This window comes from Podarcis melisellensis, assembly GCF_964234715.1.
Source record: "Podarcis melisellensis genome assembly, chromosome: 10".
NCBI lineage: Eukaryota > Metazoa > Chordata > Lepidosauria > Squamata > Lacertidae > Podarcis > Podarcis melisellensis.
In genome coordinates this window covers 68,640,162-68,653,407 of record NC_138542.1, presented here as the reverse complement: position 1 = coordinate 68,653,407, position 13,246 = coordinate 68,640,162, and the positions used below count along the sequence as shown (strand labels likewise).

General features: G+C 47.9%; 1 protein-coding gene across 3 annotated transcripts in view; it reads left to right on the top strand.

The window, feature by feature from the left end:
• PLXNA4 (plexin A4) overlaps positions 1-13,246 on the top strand; it is a 567,107-nt gene that overhangs the window by 423,316 nt on the left and 130,545 nt on the right. For all 3 annotated transcript variants that reach the window (XM_081926700.1, XM_081926701.1, XM_081926702.1), the window contains 2 exons: positions 2,033-2,132; positions 4,297-4,411. In XM_081926700.1, coding sequence (XP_081782826.1) covers positions 2,033-2,132; positions 4,297-4,411 — 215 coding nt within the window. The remainder of the gene's footprint in view (positions 1-2,032; positions 2,133-4,296; positions 4,412-13,246) is intronic.

Below are 13,246 nucleotides of genomic sequence, written 5' to 3'. Positions count from 1 at the left end.
ATTAGGAATTTCACTTCTGTGAAGGGTTAAGCTACATTTGTGTGCCAAGGCACCCGAACCACTAAGTTCCCAGGAGAACAATAAAACACACTGACACAGAGCATTTTGCTTTAAGGGTTCAAATATGACACAACTTTGTTGGTTACAGATGTGAGCGGTTTGGCTTAGGGCAGGCATGGCCAAACTTGGCCCTCCAGCTGTTCTGGGACTACAATTCCCATCAGCCCTGACCACTGGTCCTGTTAGCTAGGGATGATGGGAGTTGTAGTCCCAAAACATCTGGAGGGCCAAGTTTGGCCATGTCTGGCTTAGACATTGGAGTGAAGCCAGGCTGTATCTTGACTCCTGCCCGTCTGCAGGGAGTACACAGAAGGTTAAGCCACCGATAGGGGGTGCCCTATAAATTACATCAGATAGTGGCACCCGTGGGGTCCCCATAGGGCAGTGGTTCTCAACCTGTGGGTCCCCAGATGTTGTTGGACTACAATTCCCATCATCCCTGAGCTCTGGCCTCGCTAGCTAGGGATGATGGGAGTTGTAGTTCAACAACATCTGGGGACCCACAGGTTGAGAAAGGATGCCATAGGGGCTTTGACATGGCCCTATCCCACGTCCAGGCATTGGACAGGATTCGCACCCTGGATCCATTTAACAGGATACCTTTACTGAGGAGGCGAAGACAACAACCTTCCCTCCAACCAAACAAAGGCTTACCCTATGCCTAACCTCACAAAAGTTGTGACAATTGCTAATAGGTAGGCGGAAACCAAATGGCTGGTGCCAATTTGCCAAGTGGGGAAAATTCCTATGCGGCCCCAAAAACATGGCGACTGACAATTGCCATAACCAGGTCATATCAGAGAAAAGCATGAAAAGAGGGTGGGTGGGTAGGGTGATGTGACGAAGAGGCAAGAAGAGGGTGCCAACCGGCTGTGCCGCAGTTAAATTACCTGCGGCCTCACACACCCTGCCAGCTGATTGACAGGGGCTGTCCCCCAGCACAGATGACATAGAAAGGAGGGGGCATATCTCCACCCCTAAGCCAGAAAATTATTGAGGCTTGGCTGTCTGGCTACAATGCCCCCACCAATTAAAAGGTGAGCGGACTTCCCATGATTCTTTAAGGAACGCCGCGTGTTGAGGGTTGCATCTTGAGAGCAGGTGGAAAGGGAGCCAAGTTAGGCAGCAAGGAGAACTTCCTTGTGAACAGAGTGTGGATTGTTTTCCTCTTTTAGAAAGCCACTTCCGCCCTTGAAGGAGGTGGGGTTGCGGGCTTCACGGCCCTACCACGCGTGCTGCGACTGGAGCCCAGCCCCACTTGATTGAGGGGATTCCTGGCCGTGTCATCCTGTGGCCAACCAATTGGTTGGCTCTGGGGGCATGGCCAGCCTTATTTAAAACAGGACATGGCCGGGGATCTTCCTCTTTGCCGCTTACCTGCTTTTCCCACCCTCCCGCCCTATAAGGTTTTCATTCCTTGACCTTGCTATGGACCTTGGTTGGTCGCCGTTGAGGAGCCTGGTAGGAATTTTTCCACTTGGTAAATTGGCACCAGCCACTTGGTTTTTTGCCTACCTCATATAACTTTCTTGGTATCAGCAGTTAGGCATTGGTATTGTTCTGTAGATGGAAGAGGGGAGGTAGCGCCATCACCTGCCCCACATATTGAAGGGTAATCTGATAAAGGATTCCGGGGGGCATGGCCCTGTCCGAAGCCTAGGGAGGTGAGGGCCTAAGGCACACCCCCTATTGGTGACCCCGGGGGAGTTCCTAGTTGATGTGCATCAGCAGGACTCCCCCTACGGGTGGTTAACCCTTCCCGGACCTCTAGCAGACGGGCTGAAGCTGGATATAGTCGGTTAGGACCAATGCCTAAGCCAATATTGCTCATCACCTGTAACCAGTAAAGTTGTGGCCTTATTTAGCCCATTAACCTTAATATTTGTGTCATGTGTCTTTAGTTCCAACGGGGGTGACGGGGACTCGCCATGCAACTAGATGTAATAAGCCCTGTTTCTTCTTCCTCTTCCAGGAGACCACCACATTGTCCAGCTCCAGCTCAAATCCAAGGAAACAGGGATGACTTTTGCCAGCACCAGTTTCGTCTTCTACAATTGCAGCGTCCACAACTCGTAAGTTTGCGGTTTAAGCACCAGTCCGTCTCCCCAGCAAACTCTGGGAATCGTAGCTCTTTCCGCACACCCTCCAACATTCCAGCTCATCCTTATCCCTGAGCTGGGCGGTGGCAGCACTGGCAAAGGAAATAGGGACATTCTGGGATTGAATCAGAACCCAGGATGGCATTCGTAATTCTGGGACTGTGCCTGGAAAATAGGGGCACTTGGACGGTATGCTTTTGGGAGACTAGGGGTGTCTCCTAATAACTCCCAGCACCCATAATGAAACACAGCTCCCAGGATTCTTTGGGGAAATGATCCTGCTTTAAACGCATATCAGGTGGCGTCCCTCTTTGTACAAACGTAAGGTAAAGGTAAAGGGACCCCTGAGCATTAGGTCCAGTCGTGGCCGACTCTGGGGTTGTGGCGCTCATCTCGCTTTATTGGCCGAGGGAGCCGGCGTACAGCTTCCGGGTCACGTGGCCAGCATGACTAAGCCGCTTCTGGCGAACCAGAGCAGTGCACGGAAACACTGTTTACCTTCCCGCCGGAGCAGTACCTATTTATCTACTTGCACTTTGACGGGCTTTTGAACTGCTAGGTTGGCAGGAGCAGGGACCGAGCAACAGGAGCTCACCCCATTGCAGGGATTCGAACCGTCGACCTTCTGATTGGCAAGCCCTAGGCTCTGTGGTTTAACCCACAGTGCAATTCACATGTTCTGGGAGATCTAGCATTCCCATGGCATGCACCCACCGTATCTTTAGCATCCCAGATTTTTGCACCACCCTTTTCCGCGACTGGTGCTCTATCACAGACTTCATCGCCCCCAAAGTGTGCTCTAGCTGCACCAGGAAGGGATCTTTGCATCAGTTTGGCAATTCGCAAGCGACGCCAAATCCTATTTCCCCGTCTCTGCCACTTTGACAAACAGCAGCGCAGGTGAAATTGGAAGGGGGGGGAGAGAAGGGGGAGGCGGTTGGAAACCCGACTTCAGCTACCCAGAGATGCTTGCGTTTAAATATTTATGGCGTGTTTTGCTTTCCGACTTGACAAACTATAATACACTATCCATTTTTAATTTGATTTATCAGAGCAGGAGCTTGTTATCAATTTAAAGAACAGCCGAGTCTTCGGTGGATTGAAGCAGAGACAGATTTCACCAGCAGCAGAGGGAGGTGGAGTGTTTGCATCGGGGATACAGACAGAATAGGAATAACCCAGGGAGTTCCCTAGCCTTTTTCTTTCTTTTTACAAAAAGAAAAATGTGTACACAGCAATTATGAGATATTTGCTTTTATGTCTGGGCTTACATTTGTAGCGAGGAAGGGAAGCAGGGAGTTCATGCGACAAGGCAGGGCAGAAAGATTGTGGATGCTGGGGTCTGATCCTAGCATTGTCCTCTTGTTTCTGAGCCTTCGTCATGGCCAGGCGTCCTTTGAGGGTTAAAACCCTGAACACTGAAATTCTCAGCAATCCAGTTTTGATCCAATTGAGCTGCCGTTACTGCATTGCAGGGGATTGGACTAGATGTCCCGTGGGGTCCCTCCCAGTCCAAAAATTCTTTGAGAAATTTTGGCCGGATTCATCTGCTGTATGCAATGTTTTAGAGCCTACAGCTATGCTATGTGACTCGGAAACTGCAACTAATCTAGAATGAGGCAGCTAGACTAGGGACTGGGAGTGACTGCCGAGACCATATAACACCGGTCCTGAAAGATCTACATTGGCTCCTAGTACGTTTCTGAGCACAATTCAAAGTGTTGGTGCTGGCCTTTAAAGCCCTAAACGGCCTCTGCCCAGTATACCCAAAAGAGCGTCTCCATCCCCATCGTTCAGGGCTACAAACCTCACAGGACTGTTGTGGGTATTTATGAGGTGGGGGAGAGCTTTGAGTCCTTGGAGAATTAGGTGGACAACAAATAATATATATATTGTTAATGATTATTTCAGTTTCCTCTTTTATTCTTGTTGTACTGGGCATTGATGTTTGTTTTAAGCCACTTTGAGTCACTTTTGTGAAAAAGCAGCAAATAAATATTCATAATAATAATAATAATAATGTTCTTTGCTCCCTCTCCCCATGGTGTGGTTTCCCCTGTGCCTTCTTTAAATGTCTAGATCATATTTTGTATTTGAAGTCTCTCGATTTCCTTCTCCTCTTCTCCCTTCTGCCCAGGTGCCTGTCTTGCGTGGAGAGCCCTTACCGGTGCCACTGGTGCAAATACCGCCATGTCTGTACTCACGAACCCCTCAACTGCCACTTCTTGGAAGGGCGAGTCAAGGTTCCTGAGGTAGGACTGCCCTGTGGGATGTTTGCAAGGGTCCACCATCATCCCTCTGAGGGGAATGGGTGGGGAGGAAACATGGAGAGAGTTTTAGAAATTTGTTGGCTTCATCTGAGAAAGTTCCAGGCTGTGGAGACGGGTGGCCAAGGAGAGGGCCTTTTCTGTGGTAGCCCCTGAGTTGTGGAATTTCCTTCACATAGGGCGTGTCTGGCTTCTTCCCTACCCAGCTTCCAGGCCATCTGTTATGGATGCTTTAGCTGGGATTCCTGCATTGCAGCGGGTCAAACTAGATGATTCTTCGCTCCCTTCCAATTCTTAAGATTCTATGATTCTATGAAACGCCTGCCATTTAACACATGAGATGTGTGTCTTCCAGGCCCACCCTATTCCTGTGGTTGCAATTTGCTTTGATTACTTTTAATTCAGTATTTAAAATTGTTGTAACCCATTACGATCAATGCTGATGAAGGGCAGGTAATAAATTTAACCATCATCTATCTGGTCTCTGGTAATAATGGACTCCATTTCCTTTCTCATCACAATCTTTCTGGGTGGATAGCCTTCAAATAGTCTCTGGGTGTGTTCGCATGTGTCAGTGTGAATGTGTCAATATCCAACAGAGCCAGTGGTAGTAGAACGGTTGGAGACTTGGGCTAGGACCTGGGAGAGCAGGGTTCGAATCCCCACGCGGCCATGAAGTTCCTTGAGTATGACCTTGGGCTCTTGCCTCTCAGCCCAACCTACCTCACAGGGTCATCGTGGGGAGGAAATAAGGAGTGGGAGAACCATTGTTCTTCAACCTTGAGCTCCTTGGAGAAAGGAGGAGGGTTCTAAATTATTTTAATAATAATAATAATAATAATAATAATAATAATAATAATAATAATAATAATAATAATATCCTGAAAATATTTGCTATGTAACAGCATCAGTATTTTGCCTGCCAAAAATGTTGCAGCAGCAGTCAACACCCGAGAAGTATCATATATATATGTGTGTGTGTGTGTGTGTGTTTTTTAACATATCATTTTCAACAATTATTAAACATACTTTTATACCTTATACAATTTTTTTTTACTTCCATCAATCACATCTGAAAATTTTCCAATCTTTTCACTTAATATACATATCTTGCTTACACTATTACATTTAAATCTCATAAATCTCTATTCTTTCTCTACTTTGCAATATTTCATATATTTCTCCTTACAAAACTTCTTGTACTCCTACTAGCGTAATTTGTTGATTACAGTTGCTCTTCAAATAGTTTGTATATTTCTTCCAATCTTCTGTAAATCTCTGGTCCCGCAGGTTTCGAATCCTTCCTGTCATTTTATCCAATTCTGCGTAGTCCATTAATTTTATCTGCCATTCTTCTTTCGTCGGTATTTCTTCTAGCTTCCATTTCTGGGCCAACAATACAACACCTGAGAAGTATCTCTGGTGGGCAACAGCAGTCGGAGTTTCGACTGCCTCTGTAATACAGCATGGAACTTAGGAAACGTCACATGGCCCTCGTTAACTCAACAAATGAAAACGATCAGATATTCCAAATCTGCTAACCAGGCCTCACCACTGTCAGCAATTGGGCTACAGCATTCTGCCCTAGCTGCTGTCTCCAGATCAAGGGCCAGGGAAGCCCCATATTTTCCCCACTTCACCAACAAAGATATTGGGTGGTATTCAATAAAACAATTAGTTGAGTGCTAGAACTTCTGCTTGTAGAAAATGACTTATGCCCCTCTCCTTTTCCAGTGAGCATCCCATGCCATTACCAAATCTGTTTGGGAAGGTTGGGGAAGACCCCGAAATAAATTGTGGAGGAGATACAGAAAGGAGAGAGTGGGACAAGTCTCATTGTGCAAGCAGAAGTCATTCCATCGTTATTTGGTAGAATATTGCCATTGTTCTTGAAATGTAAGAAAGCTTTAAAGGTAAAGGGACCCCTGACCATTAGGTCCAGTCGTGACTGCTCTGGGGTTGCGGCACTCATCTCACTTTATTGGCCGAGGGAGCTGGTGTACAGCTTCCGGGTTGTGGCCAGCATGACTAAGCCGCTTCTGGCGAACCAGAGCAGCGCACGGAAACACCGTTTACCTTCCCGCCAGAGTGGTACCTATTTATCTACTTGCACTTTGACATGCTTTCGAACTGCTAGGTTGGCAGGAGCAGGGACCGAGCAACGGGAGCTCACCCCGTCGCGGGGATTCGAACCACCGACCTTCTGATTGGCAAGTCCTAGGCTTTGTTGTTTAACCCACAGCGCCACCTGCGTTTCTGTAAAGAAAGCTTTACAGGTGTATAATGGCACCTCAAAAACAGTTCTTAGCATTATTTCTCAGACCTGGAGCAGATTTGGAGCACAATGGTACAGCATCCCAAAGCTTCTTCTATATAGTATCTTCAGTAACAGTTGCCCCCTAATGGACCAGTTGTAGACAAGTCTTTTTTGGTAAAATATCGGATTAGTCCATTTTCACTCGTTCACCTGATTAAGATCCAAATAGGCATTGCTCACACAAAGCGCAGACGTTGGAAAGGCCTGTCCGCGTCTTGTTCAGAACTTCAGCTTGGCAATAAAGCAAGAATATTTACACCTCCGGCGTTGAGCTCAATCAAAACAGGCTGACAATACGGTGGGATGATTTGTAACCGGGATACTTCACTCTGACGTATAATTTCCCTTTGCGACGGAGACTTGGGAGAATTGAGCCCTGCTGGTTTACAACACACTTGGCAACTCCATCCTTTGTGGAATGAATTGTTGGAAAGGAAAGGTGGTGTTCAAGAGGACAAAGACAGAACCATGCTTAGAACTGGGATATTTATTAAGAAGCAGAGAAGTGGAGCAATGGGTTCTTAATAAAGAGATCATGCCAACTTATGCATTCCCTAAGATTTGAAAGGGAAAAAATGCAACGAAAGGCCTACATTCCTTCTTGTGGTTGTCAGCATTATCAGAAGGCAAGGATGACAGACCTGTGACCACGCAGGTGATGTTGGACCTCCATAAGAATGTCAGGAGAGCCTGTAGCATCAGGCCAGCAACCCATCTAGTCCAGCACCCTGTTCTCAAACTGGGTGTAATGGTTGTAAGGGGTTACTTTGCCACTGGGGTGGGTCTAACCTGTGCATCCTGGGTCCGTCGTTCATCCAGCTGCGCCATCAGCAGAGCTACATGCCTCTCCAGGTCCTGGTTCCTCTTCACCAAGTCCTGCACACCCGCAGCCTGCTCCGCTGCACCGGCACCTCCAGTCTGGCTCATGATTCCCTGCCTGTGCACAAGTAACTTCAGAGACTGACAGATTGCTGTAATGGTTGTAAGGGGTTACTTGTGCGTAAGTTGCCTGCTAGTTGTGTCCGATTGCCTGGTTCACCATGCCTTGGCTGACAGCCCACACTCCGTGGTCAGTCAGTCGCTTGCAGTATCTGTCAGTGGGCGTTTCTTGAACCTTTTCCAGCATAAGAGCTGTTTGACCCCAAGTCTCCTCCTATTTTCCCTGCGCGGAACTCGTCTGCGCAAGTAAGGGGAAGGCAGGGGTGTGCCAGCGCTCTCTCCACTAGTCTCTGATGCAGGGTCTTGGAGACCAGTCTCCAATTCCTCCATCTCCCTCCCTTCTCTACTGGTGTTGCGCTGAATTCCTTCCCCCCTGCTGGTCCCCTCTCCGGCATCGCTCTGGAGCCCTGCCTCTGCCTCTCGCTCTGATGTCAGTTCCCTGACACTGGGCAACCAAATAGCTGCGGAAAACCAGGAAGCAGAATTCAAGTAAGAGTGCATAGTTAAACTATGGAACTCTCTCCCACTAGATGGGCACCAGGCTAGATGGCTTTAAGAGAGGATTGGACAGATTCTTGGAGGAGAGGCCTATTGATGGCTACTAGCAATGAAGGCTAGACTCTGTCTCCATGTTCAGAGGCAGCGATGCTTCTGAAGACCAGTTGCTGGAGACCCCAGGAGGGGAGAGTTGCTCTTTTGCTCGGATCCTGCATGCGGGTTTCCCGCAGGGATTTCGTTGGCCACTGTGAGAACAGGATGCTGGGCTAGAGAAGCCATTGGCCTGATCCAGCCAGTGTGGCGTAGTGGTTAAGAGCGGTGGACTTGTAATCTGGTGAACCAGGTTCGCTTCCCCGCTGCTCCACATGCAGCTGCTGGGTGACCTTGGGCTAGTCACAGTTCTCTGAAGTCTCTCAGCCTCACTCACCTCACAGAGTGTTTGCTGTGGGGGAGGAAGGGAAAGGAGAATGTTAGCTGCTTTGAGACTCCTTTGGGTAGTGATAAAGCGGGATATCAAATCCAAACTCCTCATCTTCTTCTTCTTCTCAACTTTTTATGTTCTGATTTGGCCCTCATGGCAGCGAGAAAGACGTCTTTCTCCCACCGAAGCCTCTCCCCTTGCTACTTTCAATGATTCCTTCCTAGCAGCGCAACCCTCCTGTATCGCTGGCACATGCCGTAAGCTAGCCCGGTTTGACTGGATGGGATGAAGAAGTAATCCTCTGTTGCCTGCATTTCTTTTGCCTTGCGAGAGATGAACAGTATCTTGTTCAGGACTCTGAAAAGGATTTCAGCTTTGTATGAGTAGGAACCAAGTGGGTGGCGCAGGGCAGCAGCGGGAGATGGGGGGAGGTTGCGGATTGCAATAAGGTGGGTGGTAAGCAGAGAATAAAAGCTTGGAATGTGTAAAAAGAGCAGCTCCAGATAACAAATCTGTTAGGTCCTGGGCTTAAAAGATTCTTAATCATCTAATTACCTTGAAGGAGTTTTTCATCTTTTTGTGCGTAGCTGTTTTCGGGTGGTTGCTCATTCCACCCACCCTCTCTGCTCAGAGAAGGATGTGGGGGGGTTTCATTTTGCCGCCAAAAAGAAAAGAGGAGGGAGAGGGGAAGAAGAAGAAGAAGAAGAAGAAGAAGAAGAAGAAGAAGAAGAAGAAGAAGAAATATCTTGTTTGCTGCAAGTATTTCATGCCAGCTCATTCATGCTCTGGGACACAAAAGAATGAAGGCTTCAAATATTAATTCATCACAGCATTTGGCAGATCCCAAGGCTGTGCCTTTCCCCAGGAACAGCTGCTGCATGTTAGCAGGCCTTTAAGAGACCCTTCAGGTTCAAACGCGCTGATTTCCTTTGTCCCTTTCCCTCCACTTAAGAAGCGAGATCTGCCGCCCCTCTTGGGTCTCCGGAATGGATGCTCTCCAGATGGAGAAAGGAGGGTTCATAACAGGTGTGAGAAGAACGAGCCAGGGAGCAGGCCTTGGGCAGCCAAGCAGAGGCTGCTCTGCAAGCTGCCCAGAGAGAGGAGAAAGACTAAAGAGCAATGGATAAATAAGAACGTCAGAAGAGCTTCCTGGATCAGGCCCATCCTGCACTCACAGTGGCCAACCGGGTGCTTCAATGGCAAGCAGGACCTGACACCACAGCAGCACTTTCATACTCTCCAACATTTATCCAAGGAATATAGGGACATCCTAGTTCATCATCATCATCATCATCATCATCATCATCATTTTATTATCTATACACCACCCATTAATGTGAGAATGTTCAGGGATGCAGGAGAGGATATGTTGTCTGATTATAGCCTTTCCAACTTGTGTTAACAAGTTCACAATTTAGCAGAGTAACATTCCCCTTTTTAAACTCACAGCGGATGCGTTAGCTCAGGCTCGCTAAAGCCTCTATAATAACTGTTCTGGTATTTCCCCTTTATTCCCTCATAAAAAGATATGACACGACACAGTTTTCTATAAAAGTATAACAAGGTTTACTCACACATCATTCTGTTCACAATCGGATCCCAGAAGGCAGACTTAGCTTAGAAAAGTAACATACACCTGGAAAGTATCACATAAGGAGACAGTCCTTTGTCCTCTCTTGGCTGGAAGCCAAGAGAGCATCTTTGGCTAAGGAGATGTTGCTGCTTTGATGCATGCAGTCAAAGAGAGAGAGATGGCTGCCCTGCCCTGTGCCTTTGTCATTACCTGCACAGGTGAGGCCACACCCACTCTAATCACATGCAGAGGAAGTCTGTCCCAGCCCAGAAGGAAACATGAAGTTAACCTGCTTGCTGGACAAACATTTGCATAACTCTACACCAGACATAGGCAAACTTGGCCCTCCAGATGTTTTGGGACTACAGCTCCCATCATCCCTGACCACTGGTCCTGTTAGCTAGGGCTGGCGGGTGGGGGAGTGCATGCCCATATGCTTGCGCACACACTATTTCTGGTGCACTTCTGGGTCGGAGGAGCACCAGAAATAGCTTGTACGCATGTGCACGGGCCTCCTCCGACCCAAATGTGCACCAGAAATAACGCTTGCGCATGCGCAAATAACGCTTGCGCATGCGCACAAGCTATTTCTGGTGCTCCTCCGACCTGGAAGTGGACAGCCGCCCAGCGCAGCACCGGTAAGAGCGGGCAGCGGGGGTTGCCGCGGGCTGGATAAACGAATACCTCAGGCCTTATCTGGCCCGCGGACCTTAGTTTGGCGACCCCTGAGCTTTATCTTGGGATGGAGAGTAAGAGAGAGGGGAGGGCCTCCCCAGGCTTTTGCTCACAGACGCTTCTTGCCAGCACTAAAAAATAAACAAAGGAAATAAAACCGGTTTTATGGGGAGGAGTCCCTGACAGCCCCCTTAACTAGGATAGAGCCTGTCGGAGCCACCAGCAGCCCAATACTCAATTATTCTGTTGTTATCTACAGCCGTTTATGCCTTCCATAAATCCCCCAGGCAGCACTTCTTTTCCTCAGTTACCTTTTAAGGTTATGGGCATTCTCCTTCTCCATTATTACTTCTGTGCCAATAAATATGTACGTCATCCGTCAAGCTAATGGCGCCGTAAACTTTTAGGAAATGCAGATAAAATATATGGTGCGCTAAAGGATCCTCTGACCGGCTGGAGCCTCTCCTGGGCTGGTTCTGTTACACAAGGGAAGGGTGTGACTTTGGAGGCGATGGCAGAGTTGGTAAGGGTGGAGGGAGAGAGAGGGGGGGGAAAGAGAGAAAGAGAAAAAGAGAGAGAGATGTGGCGAGGCTGGCCAAAAGATACAAAGGAAATTTACAGGGCTTGAAGCCCTCCCTGTGTTATCACTGACCTGATTCCTCTTTTATGGCCTAATAAGATCTCTTTAGTCCCCTTCCCTTGCTCTGTGGCATAAAATATAAATATGATTTTATGACCGTGGAAATTAGTAGCGTAATAATGTAAACACAGTGCGAGCTGTAAATCAGGAGCTATGCGCGGCGCATGGCATGCTTATTACCGCCTCTTGCTTTCCCCGGCACATTAGTTTGCAGCGTCTCGTGATTCTTTTTCCAAGAAACAAAAACAAATGCAGGATTTGGACATTGTTGCTGTTGCTTGCAGTCGGAGAGGCATTGCAGTTTAAGGAAAAAGGGGGGGGAATGGCATTTGCCCCAAGAAATCACAACAAGCTAAGGGCTTGGCATAAGCGACCTCACAGGATTGTTGTGGGCATGAAAGGAGGGGGGGAGAAACAGGTACGCCCCCCTTGAGCCCCTTGGAGGGAAAGCTGAGGTGATAAATGCAGTTAATATTGAGAATAGCTTAAATTCCTCACATTGGCATCGTTCAGAGGGGAAATCACTACACTACTGGTGCCGTTTTCTGCCATTTTGAGGGGACGGGACCCAAAGACTCTCATGGCCTTCCTGGCTCTACCTTTGGCAAATCCCTGCTGGTAGGTAATATAATAACAATAATTTATTATTTGTACCCCACCCATCTGGCTGGCTTTCCCTAGCCACTCTGGGCGGCTTCCAACAAAGATTAAAAATACGTCAGCACCTACAGAAGTTTTGGTGGTGATGCCCCTTTGGACTACAGTGGTACCTCGGGCTACAGATGCTTCAGGTTACAGACTCCACTAACCCAGAAATAGAACCGCGGGTTAAGAACTTTGCTTCAGGATGAGAACAGAAATCGCGCGTTGGCAGTGGGAGGCCCCATTAGCTAAAGTGGTACCTCAGGTTAAGAACAGTTTCAGGTTAAGAATGGACCTCTGGAACGAATTAAGTTCTTAACCTTGATGTACCTCTGTACTACCCTGCTGGTAGAGTCCCTCTCTGCTTGTGCAACGGCCTTTATGCCACATCCTAAGCCCCTTGCCCAGCTTTTGGTCAGATTTAGGATGGTGGTCTGATCCTAGTTTGGTCCTAGTTCTGCCACTGCATGCATGTACAGCGGCAGAACCAGGGGCGTAGGAAGGGGGGAGCGGACTGCCCCGGGTGTCATCCCTGAGGGAGGTGACAAAATAGCACACCGTGGGAATCAGCACTTACCGCGGGGCCTGGCCTGCAGAGCGCCCAAGTCAGGCGCCTCTCCTGGGAGTGACGTGGTGACTTGGGGCCTTAATGTCTGGCGTTGTTTCGTTTTTAACATTCGGTTGGAAGCTGCCCAGAGTGCCTGGGGAAACGCAGCCAGATGGGCGAGGTATAAATACAAAAATATTATTATTATTATTTACAGATGAATGCAAATTGTGGGGGTTTGTTCAGTAAATTTATACCCACACCTTTCCTTCCAAGAGCTTGAACTGTTGTGCAAATTATTATTATTATTATTATTATTATTATTATTATTATTATTATTATTTATTATTATTATTATTTATACCCCGCCTATCTGGCTGGGCTTCCCCAGCCACTCTGAGCAGCTTCCAACAAAATATTAAAATACCGTAATACATCACACATTAAAAGCTTCCCTAAACAGGGCTGCCCTCAGATGTCTTTTAAAGATAGGATAGCTGCTTATTTCCTTCACATCTGAAGGGAGGGCATTCCACAGGGCGGGCGCCACTACCGAGAAGGCCCTCTG